Genomic DNA, 24435 nt, shown 5'->3' with positions numbered 1-24435 from the left:
TTCGGCTGGGTTTATTAGATAATATTTGTCATAGTGTATGTGCTGCACAGAGCTGTAATCACAGCTGTTTGATGATGAGCAAGATGACGCTCTTCATCTCCCTGCTGTTATTAATTCTTTGTCTCTGTTTCTGTTGTTTATCCTGCTGCTGTATGACGTCCTCCAGCTACAGCACGGCGTATCAGTGCATTTACTATCCTCCAGAACAGACGGCCAAGGCCCGCGAGATCCTGCGTTTGGTGTCCCAGCTGCAGCCGCACATCTCTGCGCTGGCCGACCAGCTGCTCCAGACGGCCCAGCGGAGCTCCAGCCACCCTCTCCGAGACGTCCTGAAGAGCCTGGAAGAGAAGGTGAGACCTGCAAACGCTCAGCCAGAGGGTATTCGGTTGACCAGAAGTGACAGGAAAGACATTTATGTTTCAAAAGATTTCCATTTCAAATAAATGCTCTTCTTTTGAACTTTATATTCTTCAAAGAAACCTGAAGAAAATGCATCACGGTTTCCTCTAAATGTGAAGTGTTGCAACTGCTTTCAACATTGATAATAATAAGAACTTTATTTTTAATTATAATAATATTTCACAGTATTGTTGTTTTTACTAGGGTTGGGTATCGAGCTCGATACCTTTTAGGCACTGACCGTATTGCCACCTAGTATCGAAAAACGTCTCGTCGTTCGGTACCAAATTTCGATACCTAAGGGGTTAATCTCATCAGCATCAGTGAGCCAATAAGCCTCTGGCACTAGGCGTGTTCAACTAGAAGCGGCGCCGTGCAGTTCAGATCGATTAGCGTTTGACATCCGCGAGAGCGATTCGAAAGCGTACGGAGCAGTCTGCTCTCTATGTTTGTAAGAACTTCCGTTTGCAGTCTAATGTGTGTTTTGGCCATATCATTTTGCTGAAATATGTTATTACCTCTGAGTCAGAACAGTGATCATGGAAGAGAGAGCACAGGCTGACAGCGCTGAAGCTGCTAATGCTCATCAGGAAATCAGTGGAAAATGAATAGAAATGATGATTCTGTCTATGAGACAGGCACTTGTGTAACAGTTGTGTAAACTGAAGACTATTTGAGCTTCATTAAAACTATTTGCACTGATTTATTGTGTTGGTTATAGGGATGGACGATAAGAAAAGCTTTAACCGATACCGATAATTAAGTCCGTCTCATCACCGATACCGATGCCCAAAAAGTTTATTTATATTATAATTTTCATATAATCTGCAGTTTGTGCACCCAGGAGAATACAAAATCTAAGATTCACTGATATTTTAGTAGCTATGGCCTAACTATTTCGGGGGAAGTCGTGGCCTAATGGTTAGAGAGTTGGACTCGTAATCCAAAGGTTGCGGGTTCGAGTCTCGGGCTGGTAGGGATTGTAGGTGGGGGTAGTGAATGTCCAGCGCTCTCTCCACCCTCAATACCACGACTGAGGTGCCCTTGAGCAAGGCACCGAACCCCCAACTGCTCCCCGGGCGCCACAGCATAAATGGCTGCCCACTGCTCCGGGTGTTCACGGTGTGTGTGTGTGTGCACGTTGGATGGGTTAAATGCAGAGCACGAATTCCGAGTATGGGTCACCATACTTGGCAGTATGTCACTTCACTTCACTTCACTTCACTATAATAGCAAACATCAGTCCTGACTCTTCAAATGTTTTTATTTTTGTGTAAGGCACCACAATACTTAGTAACAGAAATGTGAACCAAAGTTGTTTTTTTACATAATATAATCTTGGTAAAATTGATTTCATAAAATTGGTATTGAAAAAAGTATTGTTTAGGAACCGGTATCGAAGTCAAGATATCGGTATCGGTATCGATATAACATTTTTTTTAACAATACCCATCCCTAGTTTTTACTGAGACTTCTTTCAAAAACATGAAAATGTTAGAAAAATCATACTGACCCCAAAATCTATATTTATATATGGATGTATTTATTTATTTATTTTCTTAATAAGTAATTTAATTGAATGTCATTTAATTAATTATTTATTTATTTATATTTATTATTTTATTTTATTTACAATTTTTTTCCCAAGACAACAACTAGACGTGAGGTGTAGGTGAGGATCCATTATAAAATGATTTAATATTATTATTATTTAATAATTTAATACAATATTAAAAATAGATAATAATAAATAGACCATGAACTTATCATTATTATTATTATTATTATTATTTTGTTCATTCCTTGATTTGTTTGTTTATTCAGTTAGTTATTTATTATGCAAAAATAATGTTTTGAGGTAATAACTGGACGTGATGTTTAGGTAAAGATTTATTATGGTATTATTATGACTCATCAAAAAACACTTGAAAGACAACTTGAATGTCCTTGAAATAAACAACCAAACAAATAAATATTTAATTTTATTTTAAAAAAATAATTATTTAAGGTAATAACTGGACATGAGGTTATAGTATTAATATGACTCATCAAAAAAAAAAAAATTCAAAAGGTAATTTTAGCCAATGTTCTAGAATATATTTTTAATTTATTTTATTATTATTATATATATATATATATATATATTTTTTTTTTTTTTTTTCATAATTGGACATGAGGTCTAGGTGAGGATACATTATGGTATTACTTTAACTCATCAAAAAAAACCTTGAAAAATCTTTATTCGACAGGCAATTTTAGCCAATGTCCTTGAATAGCCGAGTCAATCTGGAATTGCATAAAGTTTTAAAGTAAAAGTAAAATTTTAAAGAAAGTATTAATCTTCAAGACGGTGGTTTGGGAGCATAAATATAAAATGAGGCAGAATAGTACAGCTGATAGTGTGTCTGTTAATAGTTCTGCAAATGTTCATGCTTTAAGGGCAAATATCTCTGCTAATGAAATACGCAATTTATCAATTTATCCACATGCACAAGCTGCTGCTGCTTCTGCTAAATCACTGAGAGAAACGATGAACATTACACCAAACCATTAAAATACATCGTTGAAATCGGTACAGCAGTGAATGCACTGTGTTTCTGTAGACAACACCAGATTTCACATCAACAAATGCAGCGTGTGCAAGTCCCTAACCGCATCGTCCGTACACTCAGACCACCGAGTCTCGGTCTGAAATGGGTCAGTTTGCAAACATGAAGGCTGACAAACAGCCATGGGTCTGTCACGTTCCCCTCTGCCAAAGCCAACAAAAGCCACCGGGCCGAGTGTCTCGTTTGGAGGCCTTTGTGTTTCATGTGTGTAATTAATTAATTACATCTGCTGCCGTCAGTGTGCAATCTGTGACACAGAGATTGTTTCTGCCACAGCAGAATAGCGCCAATCAGTTGCCTTCATTGCTTAATTCTCTCTGCCGTCGCTCTTCACCTCTTTGATTAGCAGTGCGATGGCCGCCGCATGATCACACGCTTCTGCTGATTGAAATCTCCAGCCCTCAGCGACTGTTTGTGTGGGTGCGTGTTGATGTTGCGTTAGATTTGTGTACAACACTGCAAGCACACCATCTAGGGCTGTGACGTTTTATTTTATTTTTGTATACAACACTGCAAGCACATTATCTAGGGCTGTGACTTTTTATTTATTTTTATCAAAAATAATCAGCAAATAAAAATATATATATATATATATATAAATTAATCAAATAGAATCAATCAAACTAAATATTTATTTATTTATTTAAATATATATAATATTAACCAAACAGTAATTGTAAAGGAATTAATTTGAAAAGCTTTATTTTATTTTATTTATTTTTATTTTTATTTTTAGAACTATAATTTTAACCAAACAGAAGCTGTAACTGTTGATTCAAAATCTGTTATCACATTAACAAAAAAGAGCAGTAAAACTTTTATTATTATTATTTTATAAAGCTGTCATGTTGACCAAACAGCAGTTTGTTGATTCAAAATCTTTCAGAGCATTTATTTATTTATTTATTTTAACAAACAGCAATCTGAAAGACATTTATTTGGAAATTATTTTATTTATTTATTTTATGATTTTTTATATGTATATTATTTTTTATTTTATTATTTTTCAACCCTTAAACTTTTAAATTCTTAATTGTAAGGCATATTTCTCTAAATTAACAGATGTAAGTTTGCGTATGTAACCCTCGTTCCCTGAAGGAGGGAACGGAGACGTAACGTCAGAGTGACTGATGAAAATGGGATCTCACCCGAGAGCCCAATCACCTTCGAGTGTTAACAAAACAAGCCAATGACAGTTGTTTCACCACGCGCACCCCGCCCCGCAGCGCGGATATAAATGCAAACGAACATCAGTTTTTCGATGAGGAGCCGAGACTGTGTGCCCCGGCCGTACAGCGGTGGTACAGCAACTGTGGCGACGGGACGTTACGGACATACGTAACCGAGACGTTCCCTTTCAGTCAGTCATGTTCGACGTAACGCCAGAGTGACTTACGAAAATGAGATCCCTTGGAAAAAGCCACTATTGCTGACCCCCTCCAGTGTCCTGCGGAAGCCAGCAAGTCCCCCCACACCAGTTGGGACAGAAGATAGGACAGGGCTTAGGCAGAGATGACAGGCACTGCTATTCCGTACAGTGGGTATGGATAACACTGGGAAAGCGTACTCCAAGTAGGGGAACACTACGGAAGCCACATCCTGTGTAAAGGAGGTGCCATGTGGAGATTATACATATGGACTGGCCAGGGGCAGTACTACGTATGGAAGTCTCTGAGGTACACTCAGCCAGCCTGGGGTGAGATAACTACACAGCACAGACGGCCGAAGGTCTCTGCCAGGAAAAGACACGGGCTCACCATGAGGGGAGCCGTACCGTGGAAGAATACACATGTGGGATCACCCAAAGGGGAATCATTACACATGGGCACCTAGCCTAGCACAAGGGCTGATCTTGGGCAAACACACGAGTGCTGGACCTGGCGTCTGGCGTTCTGCCACGTCTGACTGTCGAGGGTGCGGGAGGAACTTCAACCGGGTTCGCCATGGGGAACTGAACTGAGAAATAAATAAAAGCGCACATATCCGGTCCGTAGAGGGGAATGGCGCAGCAAGCATGATTGACACCGAGTAGGTTCCAGTGTTACTGGCCATCTGAGGCAAGTACACGGGAGGACACAGGCTCTACACGGTGTAACGAGTCGGCTGCCTCCCCCCTTATTATCATCACCACCCAGTCCCGTATTCGCCGCCCTTCACCAGGCTCCCGACGGGAGTGGGTGTGTGAGAGGAGGGGCGCTAAAACAGCCAGGGCTGGCGGCATGTGATGAGGCGCACCTGATGTGAATAGAGCCTCATCACCGCCGCCGTTTAAATGCCGAGCGTGCCTCTCCTCGGGAGACCGGTCTCTTCCCCGTGCATGCACGCTGGTGTCCTCGTGGGTCCGGGAAGGGCACGTCGAGTAGAAGGACTACCGCACCCGTTAGACGGCTGACGGGCCAGGATGCCGGGCCGTCAAGTCCCCCAGAAGCTCCGGGGGCCTAGGAGTAGGATGTCGCCGCTGGAGGAAGCCGCCGCCACTCGCTCCCGGACCCGAGAGGGGAGCGCGTGCGGCCACCGGACTCCGCCCCTTCCCTGGACCCTTCCCTCCTGAACACTGCCCTCCTTCACAAGCCCCGCAGCACGACGAGGACACCAGATTCCCTATTTATTTTGGACACTTTTCCCCCTTTGGATACTTTATTTTAATATTTTTGTTTAATAAAAACCTCTCCGAGGCCTGACGCCTGAGAGTTTCCCGGTTCGAATTCTAGGTACGAATTGTCAACCGAAAATGCCTGCAGTTCCCCTACCCTCTTGACCGAGGCCAATACTGTGAGGAGCACTGTCTTCAATGACAGAAACGTAAGCTCTGATGACTGCATAGGCTCGAAGGGCTCTTCCTTCAAGGCCATCAGGACCGAGGGGAGATCCCAAGAGGGTACCAGATGAGGGGGCGGAGGATTTAACAACATCGCCCCTCTGAGGAAGCTGATGACTAAGTCGTGCTTCCCCACAGACTTGCTGTCTACTGCATTGTGATGTGCAGATTTAGCAGCCTTCACTCCAACCCATCTTGCAGGAAAGAGAGCATGACCGCGATCGGACATCTACGGGGGTCTTCCCAGCAGGAAGAACACCAATCGACAAACAGGTTCCACTTCAGCCCATAAGCGTGGCTTGTAGACGGGGCACTAGCTGAAGCGATGGTGTTTACTACCTCTGGAGGTAGCCCACCTAGAACCTCCGCGTCCCGTCCAGGGAACACATGTGAAGATTCCACAAGTCTGGACGCGGGTGCCAGAGGGTGCCCCTCTCTGAGAAAGGGGATCCCTCCTCAGAGGAATTCGCCAAGGAGGGGCTGTCGCGAGGAGCATCAGTTCAGGGAACCAGGTCCGATTGGGCCAGTACGGCGCCACCAAGAGGACCTGCTCCTCGTCCTCCCTGACCTTGCACTTGAAGTCACTGGGGGAAACACATATTTGCGTAGTCCCCGAGGTCAGCTGTGTGGTCTACTTGAGCGTCCCCGTACGTCTCCAAATCAGCTGGACTACCTCAGGGAGGCGTCGCCATTCTCCCGGAAGGGCGGGCTGACATGAGAGCTCGTCGGCTGCACGACTGAGCTCGCCTGGGACATGAACGGGGCGACGCGACCTCAGATGCTTCTGACTCCAAAGGAGGAGGTAGCGGGCAAGTTGCGACAAGCAACTGGAGCGTAGTGGTTGATGTACACAACGGTCGCAGAGTTGTCCGTATGGACCAGTACATGCTTGTCGTGTAGCAGCTTTTTGAAGCGGCGTAGAGCAAGCCATACTGCTAGCAACTCGAGGCAATTGATATGCCACTGCAGTCGGGGCCCTGTCCAGAGCCCCCGCAGCTCCATGCCCGTTGCACATGGCACCCCAGCCCACGGCAGAGGCATCTGTTGATGCAACAACATGCCTGGACACTTACACTTGCACTTTCCTGCGGCCGTTGTGAAGGCTGCTGCTGGAGCAGAGGTGGAGGCCGCAGGAGGGCGCCCTTCACCAGCATCCGCTGGTGCTCCGAACAAGATGCTGGTCCCCGCCCTGTCCAAGGATCCCGCAAGCTCATCTGGGAACACCAGATGGTGTGATGCGATAGAGGAGTGAGAGGCCCGTGGAGACATACTCGACGGGGAAGCTCTCACTGTAATCCTCAAGTCACCCTGACCATGAGCCAAAGTAGCCTTCCGAGAACCGGAGGAACTAGAATGGGGCATGGCAAGGGGGATACCCCCCTGCTTGATGAGGAGGTATCTGGAGTGCAGTTAGAAGAGCTGCAGCATGCCGTCAGAGAGAGGCAGCAGCACTGGACAGGGACCCCCGCTGATGCGCCGTAACGCCAACACTCAAAGCTGTCTCGTAGACACTCGCGGAGAGTCAGTCTTGCTAGTAGACTCGGCTCTGAAGCGATGTGCGTTTGCATGCACTCTCCTTTTATACCCGCGTGGCGGGGTGCGCGTGCCGAAACACGCACGCCAACTGTCATTGGCTTGTTTTGTTAACACTCGAAGGTGATTGGGCTGTCGGGCGAGATTGCATTTTCATCAGTCACTCTGACGTTACGTCGAACATGACTGACTGAAAGGGAATGATATTTATTCATTTACATTCATTATTCATTTACACACACATATATAAATATATATATATATATATATATGTATATATATATATATATATGTATGTATGTGTGTGTGTGTGTGTATATATGTATGTGTGTAATAGTATATAGTAAATTAGTGCAAATAAATGAAAATAAAATAAAAGTAAAGTTGCCATGGGGTTCTAATGTTTATTTTCTGCCTGTGTGGCGGTGAGGGGGGCAGCAGAGAGAGTCTGGGTATCTGAGGTCTGAACCCCCGGATAAATGTCAAAACAGCTGTTAGTGAAGGAGTGTGTTCACGTCAGAGAATGAACGGCTGGATCCATTTCCTGCTCTCAGGAATGTGTGTTTTGGTAATGACACAGAACATTGAGATCCTGACGCGTGATGAGGCATCACTCACACACTGACAATGAGAAATAGTCCCGCAGGAATGGCACCTCGCTGCCAGGAACTCAGCGTGAGGAGAGCGTGTATTCGACCCGGCTTGTTAAAATGCCATTGAGTGTAAAAATAGCTCCTAAAGCTGCGTTAAAAAATACCAGCATTTCAGTCAGGTGGGAATCCAAACAGAAGAAACGTGGAGAAGCTCACTTCTGGAGAGTTTGATGAATAGTGGGATGTGATTATCATTTCTAAAACAATGAGAAAAGGTCACGGCAGCTCTGATTTGGTGAACTGCAAACGTCCCGTCCACTGATATTAAAGTAACAATTGGCTCTGAAATACAAGGAGACTGAGTAAAGATTACTGGTGATGGATGGCAAAATACACTGAAAAGATAAGTGAGGCCTAACTGGGTTGTGAATTTGTTTCTTTTCTATCTGTTAAGCTCTGCCGCAGTTATTTGCACCCCAATAGTAGTGGTGGACTTAAAAAAAAAAAAAAAAAGAAACTGAAAAATAAATCTTGTCAGAGACAGTTGTGCACCTAATTAAATAAAAAAATAAATAAAATGTATATATATATATATATATATATATATATATATATATATATATATATATATCATGCCATTAACCAAAAAGCTACTGTAAAGAAATTAATCTAAAATGTTTATTTTATTTTATTTATTTATTTTTTAATTGTGATTTTGATCAAACTGAAGTTTATTGATTCAGAATATTTTAGAACTACTTATTTATTTATAGAGCTATCATGTTAACCAAAGAGCAGTTATTTTTATTATTTTAATAAAAAAAATGTCCTTTTATTTATTTCACAAATAGTGCTAAGGATGTTTATTTTTGTCTCATATTGATTTCATTTATAAATAAATTTGACATTAAAAAGTAATTTCTCCTATCAAGTTTATCATGAGTCTCACGATGAGGTTTTCACTGTGAAATCAGATGTTTGGATATTGCCTTCTTTGAGAGTTTCTCAAAACATACAAAAATATGCATATGTACAAGTACCTACGAATTTGAATAAGCTAGTCCTGCTCTTTCTGTGTCCCCTTGCAGTCTTTTCGATATCCGCACGACTCTGTAGATTAATTGAATTAATCATATTTTGTTGTTGTTGTTTCAGAAGAACCCGTGTGCCTTTTGTGTCTCTCTAATTCTTCTCACTCTTTCTTCTGCGTTTCTATCGACTATACCATCGCTATCTGCTTATTAGTTTTCTGATGCGCGTCTCGTCCTGTCCCTTTAATCTTCATCACTCGCTCTTATGCTGCGCTGTACTTTAATGAAATGTTGGTTATTAAACGCTGGCTCTTGTCTCTGTCTGCAGACGGAGCAGTTTGTTCACGCTCTGAAGGATGAGTTGGTGAAGAGCGCTCTCCTGGCACTGCATGCTGCCCGTCCCGGATATGTCAGCAAGAGTCAGAGCTCCGCTCCGCCCAGCCCTGCCCCGGTCAATCCACACCCCTGCGCCGCCCAGGAGCCGCACAGCGTCTGCAACAATGTGGACGGCTCCCAGACGCTGCCGAGAGAAAGCCGAGCATCGCCCGTCCGCTCCGACTCCATCCCTCACCACAAAGAGTACGACGAGGAGGAATGGGCAAGTGCTTCACTTCATGCAAATCATGCATCATTAGGAGTAGGGATGCATTATATTGGATTCTTTCCTGATATCCAATATGCCAATACTATTACTTTTAAAAGTAATGCATTACTCTATAAAAAAGTAACTGATTATATTTGTTACTTTTTATAAAAAGTAATGCATTTTGTTACTTTTTGTCGCCTTTAATAACAAAAAAAAACAAAAGTTATATTTTGGGGCAACTTTAAAGGCCCTTTCACACCAAGAGTGAAATTAATAAGCCTCAGGCTGAAGGACGTGCCTCTGAAACTCACTCCCAATTTCTCTGACAGCAGAGGTGTCAGTGAATAAATGGGAAAACAAAGTAACTTCCCTTTTGAAAAACAAATATACTAAAAAAATATTGTGATAACTAAGTATGCTACAAATACATTTGCATATTTATGTGCTTAATCAAAATACCCTGTAATTGTACTTTTGGTATACTAAACTGCTATACTTAAAGTCTGCTAAACTGGAACAACTAATTTTGTGCTTAATGCACTTTAATTGTGAGGAAGCAGTGCTGAAGTCCAACTAAAGATATACTGAAGTATATTTGATTCTGCTTAAGGGGAACTATTGCAAGTATACTTCAGGTACACTTTAAATATCTTGCATTTAAAGACCGATATTATTCAAAGTTCATACAATCCTGACATTTAAACACATTTTTGGCTTAATATTAAGAAATATGCATTGTGCACAAGTAGTGCTCCCAAACTTAAAAAATAAATAAAAAATCTGTGACAATTATACCATAAGTGATTTCTATGAAATCTGTCAACTCAAATCTGCAGATTGACTCTTACTTTCAACAACTAGCATCAACTTCTGGGCAAAAGTCAGGTAGTGTATTCCAGCCTTTAGTTTTTCAGTCTCTCTGCTATGGAAGCCCATTTCCACCACTGAATAAAAAATTAAAAAAGGTATTTGTGACTTTTTAATCTGACAATTTGGTGTTTCTCTGCAATTGTGTGTTTATATGTTTATATCTTGCAATTCTGACTTTATTTCTCACAATTCAGACTTTTTTCTCACAGTTGCAAGTTTATATCTTGCATTTTTGACTGCTTTTCTCAGAATTGTGAGCTATAAACACAGTCAGAATTATGGGATATAAACACAATTATGAGAAATAAGGTCAAAATTGCGAGATACAAACTCACTTTTCTATTTTTTTTCTCACAATTGCATGTTTAGCTTGCAATTCAGACTTTTTGTCTCACAATTGTGAGTTTATATCTTTCAATTCTGACTTTTCACAGAATTGTGAGACATAAACCTGCAATTGCCTGTTACAAAGTCAAAATCGCGAAATAAAAACGGAGCATCTGTAAGACAAAAAAAAGTCAAAATGGCTAGACATAAACACAATTGCGAGACAAAAAGTCTGAATTGCGAGGAAAAAAGTCACAAGTATTTTTATTTTTTTATTCTGTGGCAAAAACGGCCTTCCATACTTGTGTTGCTTGTGTCTGCAGCTCTTCAGAGAGTCTGACAGCACTTGAGCTCGGATATGTTTGATAGGATCTTGAGAGGTTCAGTCATACCAGAGGCCAGACAGGGATCAGGTTAACAACCAAGCCAGTGACATCAGCACACATGGCAACCGCTATTAGCATCTGATAGTGGAAAGCTTTAGCACACAACCTGAAGGATGACCACAAACTCAAATGTTTGCCTTGCCTTGCCTAGTCAGTGGTGCTGTGAAACGTGGATGTGAAGCTGTGGTGTCTGCCTCCTGTAATTACCTTCAAGAGAGTGTGTGTGTGTGTGTGTGTGTGTGTGTGTCATAACCGTGGCTAACAGGAGAGGATTGGAGGCCAAGATAAGACAAGCATCTCTAATCAATGGCAAAATAACTTGCGTGCCCTTGAGCGCCACTCACAGGAGAAAAGGAGAAGCCATGCCTGACGTTTGCTCTACATTAAGATGATGAATTTTCCCAATATTCATAGCAGAAGTATGTTGTCATTATTCCTGTCAGAATGTTTTATGTTCATGTCGTTTTTTTACTGTCAGCCAATAGAAGTGCTGCTTTTATCAATTTGCATAAATGTCATAGGAGTAACCAGTGCTTAATTAAATATTATGAGAAGTCGTTTTAATGTCTCTCTCTCCATAAAAAGGTACAATAAAATAGAAAGAGCAAACCACACTCTCTTTCGAATCTATTTTACTTTTAAAGTCTCAAACATGCTCGTTTGTTTTCCTCCTGCTTTGGTTTTAAATGTAATCAGGCCCGTAGCCAGCTATGAGGTCACCAAGGGCCAGACCTCGGAAAATTTCTCATGTTCAAAAATATTTGTTCTCCGAATGACTAATTTGCTGTTAAACTCTTCATATGAATGTCTACATTGCATGTATAATTGAGTTTGTTTGCAAGAATGTTTAGTGTCCGTGGTATGAAAGTGACGCTGCGAGATGCTGCCGGAGTGAACGAGTCTTCTTGAGACAGTTGCGAGTGAGGATGTGGGCACAGCGGGCTACATTAAGCATTTTTGGACTTGTCTTTTCCACTTAATTTGACACTTTAGAGTTGATAAAGTAGGTTGCAGTTTAGGGTCAGCGATATCTTTATACTATCTTATTTGCAAAAGATTTTAAATAATTTTGGTTTATTTTTATTTATTGCTCGTTTTTTTGTTTGTTTCAATAGCAGTATCTGGCAACGCTGCATCGCTGGCACTTAAACTGACAGTAATCAAAAAAGCCCATGGACAGGTTATTGCTGACAGGAGAGCACATTCGGTCAGAAACGTTATGAACACTGTCAAAACAGTAGCATTTGAGACTAGTACACAGATCTGTAGAACAAGTAGGTTCCAGAATGAAATGAAATATGCAAACACTAGCCATGTGTGATTCTTTGCTATGTCATTCAGTAGTTATATGTTTAACAGTAATATGTTTTGTTGCATGAATAAAAAGCAACTAATAAAATTATCCACCCCTAACTATAATAAAGTTTTAACAAATTTTGATGTCATCCCTCCGAAAATATATTTTACACTTCTTTAAAGGGGTCCTATGACATTGCGAAAAAGAACATTATTTGGTGTAATGCAATGTGTTTATGTGGTTTAAGGTTCAAAAACACATTATTTTCCACATGCTGTACATTATTGTTGCTCCTCTATACTCCGCCTTTCTGAGACGCGTCGATTTTTACGAAACTCAGCATTCTGAGAAGCAAGGCATGCTCTGATTGGCCAGCTATCCCGTGTGTTGTGATTGGCTGAATACCTCAAGCGTGAGACCAAAATGTTACGCCCCTTACCGTATTGTGATGCCGTGTCCCGGCGCAATTAGACAAAAACAATAAAACCCATTATAAACGAGGCATTTGTTGCACCAAGTGCGGACATAATTACTGATTATAATGACTTATACTGTCTTTTTACTTGTCGCATTGCATCACACTGCTGTAGAGCACTACACTGCTGAAAACTCGCGTTTGAATAGTCAGTGGCAAATTCTTTAAATATGAAAACATACTTACAGGCTGTGCGTCAGAAGCGTCAGACTGTCCTTGCAAAGTTGGAATTGCCCCACTTTATAGAAACAAGTCCTCCGTAAAATGCGCTGCACACACTCTAATATTTGGGTTGAACTGTTCTGGAACAGTGTTGTAAATATAACTTAACCACTGATTTCTAGTCCTCTTTTGGACGCCCAAACAAAGTACCTTCACTTTCACAATGAAACACAGTGTCTACTGAACATGGCGGCAGCAACAATGCTACAGCGAGAATAATAGTTCTGCCCTCTTTCATTGCGCATGCATTTGGGCGGTGTTTTGCAAACCTTCCGATATGGGGGTGTGCTTAAATGAACCGTTTTAAGGGTGCGTGGACGAATCTTAACTTTTATAAAGAATATCTCTTTGGGTTTGAGACTTTAGTCTTTGCAACTTCAGGGATCTTATCTATGCACAAACAGCTTGAAACACTCCAAAGAGAAAGGAAAACTTGCAAAAATTGCATCATATGACCCCTTTAAAGCGTTTATAGTGTATAATTAGTTGTATTTGTAGAGGTTATTATAGCACAATTCTACAATTATTTAACACCCCCCCCCCCCCCCCCCCCCCCCCCCCACCCCCGGACCTCACTAATTTTCAAAGCCTGGCTACGGCCATTAATGTAATGCATGAGGAGACCATCTTATCTTTTGGTGCTCTATATAATATTTCTGAGTAAACCAGAACTGAAGTTGAACTGTATGTGACAGTTGGAGTGGTTGTGGTCCATGGTACGCTTGTGTGTGTGTGTGTGTGTGTGTGTGCGTGCATGTGTGTGCGCAGTTTCTGCAGTGGTTTTAATGAGATCAGGAGCCGTATTTCAGAAACATCCTGACTTAATAACCATGCCGAATTTCAATTAGGAACTATATACATTTTGTTGAACTTGTCTAGATCTTAATTTAAGTTTTAAGATGGGAAGTTTCTGTAATAAGGCCCCAGAAGCCAAAAACAGGCAGACAGAAACATGTCGTCTTTTGGCTGTTGAAGAAACTTCTGGAAAGGAGTCGAGCACAGCTTCAGAAACTATATCTAAATGAACCCTAAAATAAATCAAATGACCTTTCAAAGCTAATCTGTTAAATATTAACATTTTTATGTTTGTGTGTGTTTGGGTTTGTATTTCTATACATACATTTCTATATAATATTTTTCATGTGGAAGATATATACACATATACATATATATATATATATATATATATATATATATATATATACACACTATATGAAATACATATATTAGGAATATATGTATATGTGTGAGACAAAATCAAAACCAATGCTATAAAATGTATTTATGTATATTTATATTAAATATCTCTGAAATAAATAGTGATGGATGGATGGATGGATAGATAGATAAGTTTCTGTGATGTAAGTGTCGGTCTGTTAACGTTTGCTTTGGCTCTTCTAGGACAGGGTCTGGGCCAGTGTGGCGAAGAGTTTGAACTGCGTCATCGCCCTGGTGGATAAACTACAGGAGCAAGACAACAACAACCAGGAGTCAGTGCCCAGCCACACGCTGGCAGATGTCATCACCTCACACAGTCCCGGTACGACAAACTACACTCAAATGATCAATCACAACTCGAGACTGCAGCTGCAGTGAACCAGCAAATACTTATATGCTAAAATAATACATCACATATGCCAAACGGCTGCTTGAATGATGATTTCATTTCCTTTTACGGTGAAGCATAGACTATGAAAAATGGAAAAACAAGTGTCATTAGTATCATTTCATTGTCATGCTTTTGACTGAATTAATTATGCCATTGCCCTGGATTAATTACTAAAATGAAATATTTATGTTACACTTAACGCTCCCCATTATGAGGATTTGAAATTGCATTTGATTTATTATTTGAATTTTGGGTAACACTTTATTTGAAGCCTTTATATACAATGCATTATTAAAAGTATTTTAATGCATTAATTATGCCTTGTAATACACCTTACAATGCATTGTTTGATCCTATTAATAACGGTAACCAGAGTTATAATGTATTTTAATGCTTATGTATTCATTGTTACACCTTACAAAAATCAAATGCATTAAAACACATGACAAACAATCTGCTTCAGATGTAGCAAGGAATCTAAAAATTGAATAATGCATTTTAATTTTATGAATATATATTGCATTACAACGTACATTTTGAATACCTGTATTAATTGTATTATACATTATAAATAAAGGCTTAAGTAGAGAATAGTGTACAAAAATGTGACCCTGGACCACAAAACCAGTCTTAAGTCGCTGGGGTATATTTGTAGCAATAGCCAAAAATACATTGTATGGGTCAAAATTATTGATTTTTCTTTTATGCCAAAAATCATTAGGATGTCAAGTAAAGATCATGTTCCATGAAGATATTTTGTCAATTTCTTACCATAAATATATCAAAACTTAATTTTTGATTAGTAATATGCATTGCTAAGAACTTCATTTGGACAACTTTAAAGGCAATTTTCTCAATATTTAGATTTTTTTTGCACCCTGATTCCAGATTTTCAAATAGTTGTATCTCAGCCAAATATTGTTCAATCCTAACAAACCACACATCAATGTGCATTTATTCAGCTTTCAGAGGATGTATAAATCTCAATTCTGAAAAAAATGACACTTAAGACTTGTTTTGTTATCCAGGGTCACAAATGTGAAGATATATAATTTTTTCTTCATAATTTCAGTAATAATATTTCACACGTGTTGCCAACTTCATGCATCCTACAGAAGCTTCTAATGGCAAATTTTCACTGGTTGTACTTGTTTTCATGCTTTAATACCAACCCATGGCATTGTTTTAGCACTTGTCAGATCTATCAGTTGAGAGATGAATATTAGCACCAGCCACAGATCTTCTGTCAGACAGGAATAGTTAAAGGAAATTTCTGACACTCAGTGCTATTAAAGTGAAAAACAAATATGCAGCAGATGACAAGCAGTGCAAGAGTACCAAACCTCAGAGTTTTTAATGCAGCCAATGCTGCCACCACTTGGACATGATCTGAAACTATATATTGAGGTTCCTGTTGCAATCTACAATATGAGTTTACTGAAGGGCAATTATGCTTTTTTACGCTGAGCTCATATTACACTTCATTTCTGACAGTTCTCCAAATTCACTATTTTAAATATCACATTTTACATAAAAATTCAAAGCAAACAGGCTAAGCCTTTATGTCATGTTAAAACAGTTAATAATTATTTATGATTGATCTCAGAAATATGGTGTTTTGTCATATTTTTATTGCAGCAGTTTCATATTTAAATGTAGCAAAAGTACAAGAATGCAAATGTAATATTTTCTCCTCACACAAGATTGCATCTTTGCACTGTCATTGTCAGCAGTATTTACATTTTGTGTGACAATGTCAACATTATATGCAATGTATTGTATAAAACGTTATTGTGTCTGTGCAAATACTCGACATAACACATGAAAACAGTCGTCATTCAAAGGCATGATGAAATGATGTCGGACCGGTTTTTAGGTTGACGTCTCGTGTCATGCGCATTCAAAGTAATGAATTTAATAAAGACAGCTATTCCAATCATCAGTGTGAATACACCCTGGGTGTCAACCAAACTATTGAACGTGACTCTTTCAATTAATGTTCTTGTGAAAATAGGTCATTGTAAAAGCCACTCAATGCAAAACGAGAATAATACTGCCAAAATCTGATGACTAATGCAAAACAAATTCAAACGCAGGGCTTGTTGCAAAACAGATGCGCATGAAAGGAGTGAGACAGATCTAGTTCGTAGATTAAAGATGTAAGTTTTATTGCAAATTACAGAGCTGAATGACAATTTTGCAAGAATAACAAGATAGAGCATGTGAAATTTCAACAGGGCAGCTGTGTTTGACATTTAGAATAGATTTTTATTAGGAAAATGGAAGGTGCGTGAACATGTTTTAGAGTGATTATTAGAATTATACATATAGTGTACATTTATATAAATATATAATGTATAAATGATATTTTCTGTGATCAGTGATGTGGTAAAAAAGGTGAAAACTAAAAGATTTAATGATATTTATTAATTCAACTGGTTCGTTTAAACACTCTTATTAATTCTGGATTGAAGTGGCTGCTTTTATAAGTGAATTATTTGAATTGAATTATTTGTTCACAAACATCACCTCATTCAGCAACAAACTAAGCGACTGTTTTTATGAGAGAGTCACTTAATTATTTGTTTGAGTGGGTTATTGGAATCATTCGTTCAACTGATTCATCCAAAAACTTTGATTCAGTCAGAAATGAAGCAAGTGACTGTCTTTATGAGTGAGTTGTTGTATAATTTTTCAACCAATTGGTTTAACAAAAATGGATTTTGGGTTGAAGTGGCTGTCTTTAAGAGTGACTCTTGATTCGTTCAAAAGCACTGATTCAAGCTGCGTCCGAAAGCTCTAAAATGCTGCCTTCGGAGGCAAAATTCCAAGGCAGGAAGGCATCAAGGCACATCCGAATCCAAATTCTGTTTCACTTCCTGTCTCCGGAGGTACCCTCTTCTGATCGAATTTTGAAGGCAACATAGATGTATCCTTCACTACTTTTGATATCCCACAATCCTGTGCGTTCCATTGCATGACGGTTGAGCTAAAAAATAAAGATGGCATCTAAAAGTTGCGTTTGACGGTCAGTTTGTGTGTAAATGTATACAAACCCGATTCCAAAAAAGTTGGGACACTGTACAAATTGTGAATAAAAACAGAATGCAATGATGTGGAAGTTTCAAATTTCAATATTTGATTCAGAATACAACATAGATGACATATCACATGTTTAAACTGAGAAAATGTATCATTTTAAGGGAAAAATAAGTTTATTTTAAATTTCATGGCATCAACACATCTCAAAAAAGTTGGGACAAGGCCATGTTTACCACTGTGTGGTATCCCCTCTTCTTTTTATAACAGTCTGCAAACGTCTGGGGACTGAGGAGACAAGTTGCTCAAGTTTAGGAAGAGGAATGTTGTCCCGTTTGAAACTTGAAATAAAGTCAGCGGATCCTTTTTCCACAGCACTTTTTCACTTGGCTTTGCAGGTTAAGCTTAATGTGTTTTATATGAACACATAATTAAAGCAACCAGTGTCAAGTTAGCACCACAATGTCAAGTCAAGAACCCAACAAAAGGAAACACTGGTCTCTAACAAAACAATAAAGCATCTAAACCTCTGGTAATTCGCAATAAGAGCTTCTCTAGAAGTCTGACAGAAATAAAGTCAGTCTGGTGCTGTTTGTGGAGATGTAATCAGCTCTTAAAGCATTTAATGTCTTCTTTATTTCAGTTGATTTCATCTTCGGCTGTGTCTGAAGTCAGTTGTAGTTCTTGTGTTTCTCTTTCCTTCAGTGATTCTTCTTGATAACAGCAGCTGTTCATCATTAATGATCAATCATCACATAATTATCTTCTTAACTCCAAATCATTAAAACCGAATAATTTTTTTGAGTGTACCTGTCCCAACTTTTTTGGAATGTGTAGCTCTCATGAAATCCAAAATGAGCCAATATTTGGCATGACATTTCAAAATGTCTCACTTTCAACATTTGATATGTTATCTATATTCTATTGTGAATAAAATATAAGTTTATGAGATTTGTAAATTATTGCATTCTTTTTTTATTCGTAATTTGTACAGTGTCCCAACTTTTTTGGAATCGGGTTTGTATTTCTGACACATTTTTTGCACTTTTGATGATATTTCTAGCGAGAAATCAGTATTATAGTTATTAAATATTCATTTAGTTATCACCAAAACTCATTCTATATTGTTGTAGTTCATTAAAATGTTACGATGCCTGCAAAGTCATTGCCTCATGAGGCAGAGAGGCAGCAAGTCAGCTTTTTAGGCTTTCGGACACCGCCTCAGTCAGGAATGAGACAAGTGGCTGCTATTATGAGTGAGCCATTGTATCATTTGTTCAAACGATTCATTCACAAACATTAACTCATTCAGCAACAAATTAAGTGACTGTCTTTAAAAGGGGAAATTGAATTCTTCGTTCAACCGATTCATTTAAACATGTTTATTTAGTCAGGAACAGAGCAAGCGACTGTCTTTACGAGTGAGTCATTGAATCGTTCCTTCAACCAACTAACCAAACGATTAATTAATTCAGTAGCAAAGCATGTGACTGTGTTTATGAATTAGTCTTTGAATTGTTTGTAAATCCAACTTTTTCAAAATATTAATTTGTTCAAGAACAAAGCATGCGACTGTCTGGACGAATGAGTTATTGAATCATTTGTTCTACCAGTTTGTTTAAAAATATTAATTCATTCAAAAAAAAGCACGTGACTGTCTTTACGAGAGAGTCGTTGAATAGTTTTTTGTTTCTCGAGATCTGTTCAAAAACACTGATTCATTAAAGTGCCCCTATTAGGGGTAATGAAAGATTCATATTTTAGTTTTGACATGCATGCAAGGTCAAAAAACACTTTCCTTATCTTATAATATGCATTTATTTTTACCTTACTTGCTCAACGATTCCCAAACGATTCGCTCAACGATTCATTCTTCCAAACTCCTCCTTTGCGTGATGCTAATCTGTGGTGATTGGTCTCATTTTCATTTCATCATGTCTGTATTGCCTGATAAAGCAGCATTTGTGAGAGCAGTACAGCGTTACAGGGGAAACCATTATTTTTACCACTACAAAAGTGGCACCTAGCGGCAAAAACTTAATTTGCATTTTCATTCAGACCAACGTGAAAAGACCATCAAAGTGGGCGGGCAATATGCTAATGTTTCATGTTGACTTCATCATGAAGCGGCTTGGGATTCGTTTTAAAAATGACTCGTTTCAATGTTTCAGAGTCGACTCTTTTGAGAGACAATAACTTGGTGCACTTTCAGATTTAAAACTTTGCAGGATGTTTTCATTCACTTAGAGCTGTGTTACACACTGAATGAAAGCTCATTTTCAAAAGTCCATGATAGGGGCACTTTAATGAGACACCACTACTATGCATTGCATGGAGACTCTGTGGTTTTATTTGGAGCTATTTTCGTCGATGGAGTAAAAACTTTGATGTTCATATATATTCCAGACCATGTTTAGACAAGGAAGCCAAGAAGTCTCCAGTGCCCCAAATATCATATCTGCTAACTTTAGTCTAATTGTGTCTCCTGGACTTTTGGGACTTTGATTACAAACTTTGAGTTGTAGTTTTAGTCTGTAATTTAGATAACAAACAGACCCGTGCATTCCTCCAGCATTACACACAGCTTATTCTAAAGCTTGATCTGCTTTCTTCTGAGAGCAATGTAATTGCATTGTAATCTGACCAGTGGGTGGGCTGCTTTATACATGTCGGAGAGAGCTATATAGTTTTTCCTTCCTGCATACAGCACTCATAAACAAACTCTGCCATTTTTGTAATAGTTGATTATAAAACTTTATTAACTGTAGATTATGAAACTTTTATAACTTAATTATCCCATTCAATCCTTTCCCTTACCCAGCAGGGTAAAACACAGTGCTAAATGCAAATAATATAAAGCAACTAACCATGTAGTTAAATAAACAGGCTTACTAAAAGAATATGGAAATGCTTCCTATGTTTGTTTGTTTTTTCATCTGTCACTTGGAGCAAGCGAGTCAGATTAGATAAATATCAGCACGGCCCAGTTGTGACATGCCATTGTCCTCAAAAAACATTTACAAAAGTGCACAAATGACTACTACATTAATTTCAGGTTCGCTGATTGCAAATTATTTTACAATGCTGTCATAACCAAAACTGTTAATTTTCCATGTTATGGTCCAGTTGTGGTCAGTTTTGCATAATTTTGGTCTGATTTTAAAGCGTACATCCGAATGGACCCTATTTACTTAAAGCACATTCCTGTTCTTATTGTGAACGATTCATAAATGCATATTATTTCAAATATAAACACACTTAAATTAGTGACCTTTCGTGTTAAAACTTACTGTTTCTCTAGCCAATAGAGTGCTGCAGTGATTATATTTTTTTATTGGCTAAACTTGAACGTTACATCACCCTGCTTCCAATATCCAACAGGATTTTTCCTTTGGCTTTTGAGTTACTGCAGGAAATATGCACTGTTGCCAACAAGTTTACAATATTAACACATTTTCTTCACAACTCATTGTGATGCTTATTAGCAACTCCTATTTAAGCACTTTTCCAGTGCTTTAAACAAACCACAAGCAAATCAAATCAAAGCTTAATAGCTATTTCCCAATCTCGGACATTCAGTTTCGTTCTCATTATTACAGACTATCTGTGTGCTAGTGGAAACAGGTCACTCTGAATGGTCTGGAAAACACATTACTGGAAAGCCACGCCAGAATTGTCTTATTTTCCCACAGATCCTCCAATGACAGCAGCAGTTTGGCAGGATCAGCTTGGCATCTTGGTTCAATCATTGAAGGAGTGTGTGGCAGAAGTGGCGGAGAGAGCAAGGCGCTCGGTGAGCTTCGTCCTGCTCCAGGAGGCGGTGTGCAGCACGGCCCAGGGCCTGCCGCTGCAGCAGAGACGGGACGCTGTCTTCAGCCAGGCAGTGAGTGACCACACACAAACTATCTGGCCTTCAGTTTAGTCAAGTGTGTGTTGAAAAAAAAGTGTTTTCACTTTGATGAAAAATGATTCCAAACTGTGTTTAAATCAATTTCTCAGCACTGTAATTTGTTTATTTCTATGCTTCATATTTTATTGTAACAAGGTGTTTGTGAAGATGTATGTGTTGTGCATCTGCAGCTGGCTGCGTTGGCGTGCGGATTTGTCATGCGATTATACGCAGGTTTGGAAGATAAGGGCTTTCTCAGACAGCTGCATGCCGTCGGGCTGGTGGCCCAGTTTGAGAGCCTGCTGAGTACTTACAGTAAGTATCCTTCAGATACGCAATCACACCAAAATAGCCTGATAAATGAAGTATAATCAACTTTTCAAGATAAACGTGCCCATTGGCCACACATTTGATATGAAATGCCAAGTTTTTATGTTGCTTGGCAAACATAGCCCTAATGAAGTGAAGTGACATACTGCCAAGTATGGTGACCCATACTTGGAATTCGTGCTCTGCATTTAGCCCATCCAACATGCATGCATGCATGCACACACACACACACACACACACACACACACAACGTGAACACACACCCGGAGCAGTGGGCAGCCATTTATGCTGCGCCGCCCGGGGAGCATTTGGGGGTTCGGTGCCTTGCTCAAGGGCACCTCAGTCGTGGTATTGAGGGTGGAGAGAGCGCTGTTCATTCACTCCCCCCACCTACAATCCCTGCCGGCCCGAGACTCGAACCCGCAACCTTTGGATTACGAGTCCGACTCTCTAACCATTAGGCCACGACTTCCCCTAATGTTAATATAATGAACTACACTGTAAAAAGACATAGAGTAAAAATAATACCCCGTATTTCAAATTCATTTGTTTTGTGCCAAGTATACTACAAATTAGGGCTGCCCTCGACTAAGGATTTTTCTGATCGACTAGTAGTCCTTCATTTTAAGCATTTGTCGACTAATCGCACATTTATTAATAAATAATGAGCCTTTAATTCCCTGCTCGAGCACACGCATAACGTTTGCCACAGCACACCAGCACAAGTAATGATTATGAATGTGTTGGGGAAAAACAGTAAGAAGGCTGCATTAACATTTTAATAATTCATTGATGAACTAATGCTTTCTTTGCTTCTGTTTAAGAGATGAACTCAGCGACACTGACTCGTCATCTCCGCAGTAGTGATGCGTCTTTATGCATGTTTGACACGGATAACATAATCTGAGAATATTTGTTTTCCATTTGAATTGGTTCCTTTGAAAGTTCACATTTCACTCTCTATACATATGTTTTCATATCTGTAAGACAAGTATACACAGAGTTTCTGAATTTCAGGCTCTAGTTCACAGAGCCTGAGATGGCAGAAAGCGCGTCCTGTTTGGTTTCATTAATATACAAAAATGCAATGTTTCATTGTTATTGTGAGTGCACACAAATAAACGTAGAGTCTTTACAGTTTCGAAAGATGTATTACTCTTTATCTGTATGACCAAAAATGAGGGAGTATTTTAAGAGTAAGTGTCTGTAACAAAGTTCTTAGAACGGGAAGAAGGAGGCGGGAACCGGCAAACATTTAAAGACTTTAATAAAAATAAACAAACACAAAAGTATTTTTTTCTACGAAGAATCGACTAATAAAATTTTGGTCTAACAGTTAATCGACTATTAGGAGGCAGCTCTATTATAAATACATATAAATATTTTTGTTCTTAATAAAAAATACCCTGCGATTGTACTTTTTGTATACTAAACTGGTATACTTAAAGTCTGCTAAACTGGAACAACTCATTTTGTACTTAATGCATTTTAAAGGGGTCATATGATGTTGCTAAAAGGGACATTATTTTGTGTATTTGGTGTAATGCAATGTGTTTATGCATTTCAAAAAACAGATTATTTTCCACAGTGTACATTATTGTTGCTCCTCTATGCCTTCCTTTCTGAAACGTGTTGATTTTTACAAAGCTCATCATTCTGAGAAGCGAAGTGTGTTCTGATTGGCCAGTGCATTGTGACTGACCGAATTCCTCAAGCGTGTGATGGAAATGTTACGCCCCTTACCGTATTGTGATGCCGTGTCCCGCCGCAATGACACAAAAACAATAAAAACCCATTATAAACGAGGCATTTGTTTCACCCAATGGGGACATAATTACTGATTATAATGACTTACACTGTCTTTGTACGTATCGCATTGCATCACGCCACGTAAACATTACCATGTCTGCATTTGTGATTGGAGAAACAACAAACAACAAGCACTCCTCTACACTGCTCAAAACTCGCGTTTGAATTGGCAAATTCTTTAAATATAAAAACATACTTACAGGCTGTGAGTCAGAAGCGCCAGGCTGTCCTTGCAAAGTTGGAATTGCCCGACTTTATAGAAACAGCCTTTGTGCACAGCTGGCATTGTAAGCTACTCTCCCAGGCTCAGGAAATAGTCCTCCGTAAAATGCGCTGCACACACTCGAATTTGCATTGTACTGATGTATGAATCTTAATTTAAAAAAATTGACCCTTAAGACTGGTTTTGTGGTCCAGGGTCACATACGGTGCTGCTTGAAAGTTTGTGAACCCTAGAGAATTTTCCATATTTCTGCATAAATATGACCCAAAACATCATCAGATTTTCATATTGCAAGTCCTGAATGTAGACAAAGAGAATAGAATCAAACAAGTGAGAGAAAAATATTTTCTGTGTCATTTTATTTATTGAGAAAAATTATCCAGTGTTATA

General features: G+C 39.2%; 1 protein-coding gene across 6 annotated transcripts in view; it reads left to right on the top strand.

The window, feature by feature from the left end:
• inpp4b (inositol polyphosphate-4-phosphatase type II B) overlaps nt 1-24435 on the top strand; it is a 163354-nt gene that overhangs the window by 119237 nt on the left and 19682 nt on the right. For all 6 annotated transcript variants that reach the window (XM_079421363.1, XM_079421359.1, XM_079421361.1 and 3 more), the window contains 5 exons: nt 167-350; nt 9312-9581; nt 14548-14686; nt 21487-21677; nt 21875-21998. In XM_079421363.1, coding sequence (XP_079277489.1) covers nt 167-350; nt 9312-9581; nt 14548-14686; nt 21487-21677; nt 21875-21998 — 908 coding nt within the window. The remainder of the gene's footprint in view (nt 1-166; nt 351-9311; nt 9582-14547; nt 14687-21486; nt 21678-21874; nt 21999-24435) is intronic.

This window comes from Barbus barbus (assembly GCF_936440315.1).
Source record: "Barbus barbus genome assembly, chromosome: 7".
NCBI classification, from domain to species: Eukaryota; Metazoa; Chordata; class Actinopteri; order Cypriniformes; family Cyprinidae; genus Barbus; species Barbus barbus.
This window is presented reverse-complemented; position numbering and strand designations above follow the sequence as displayed.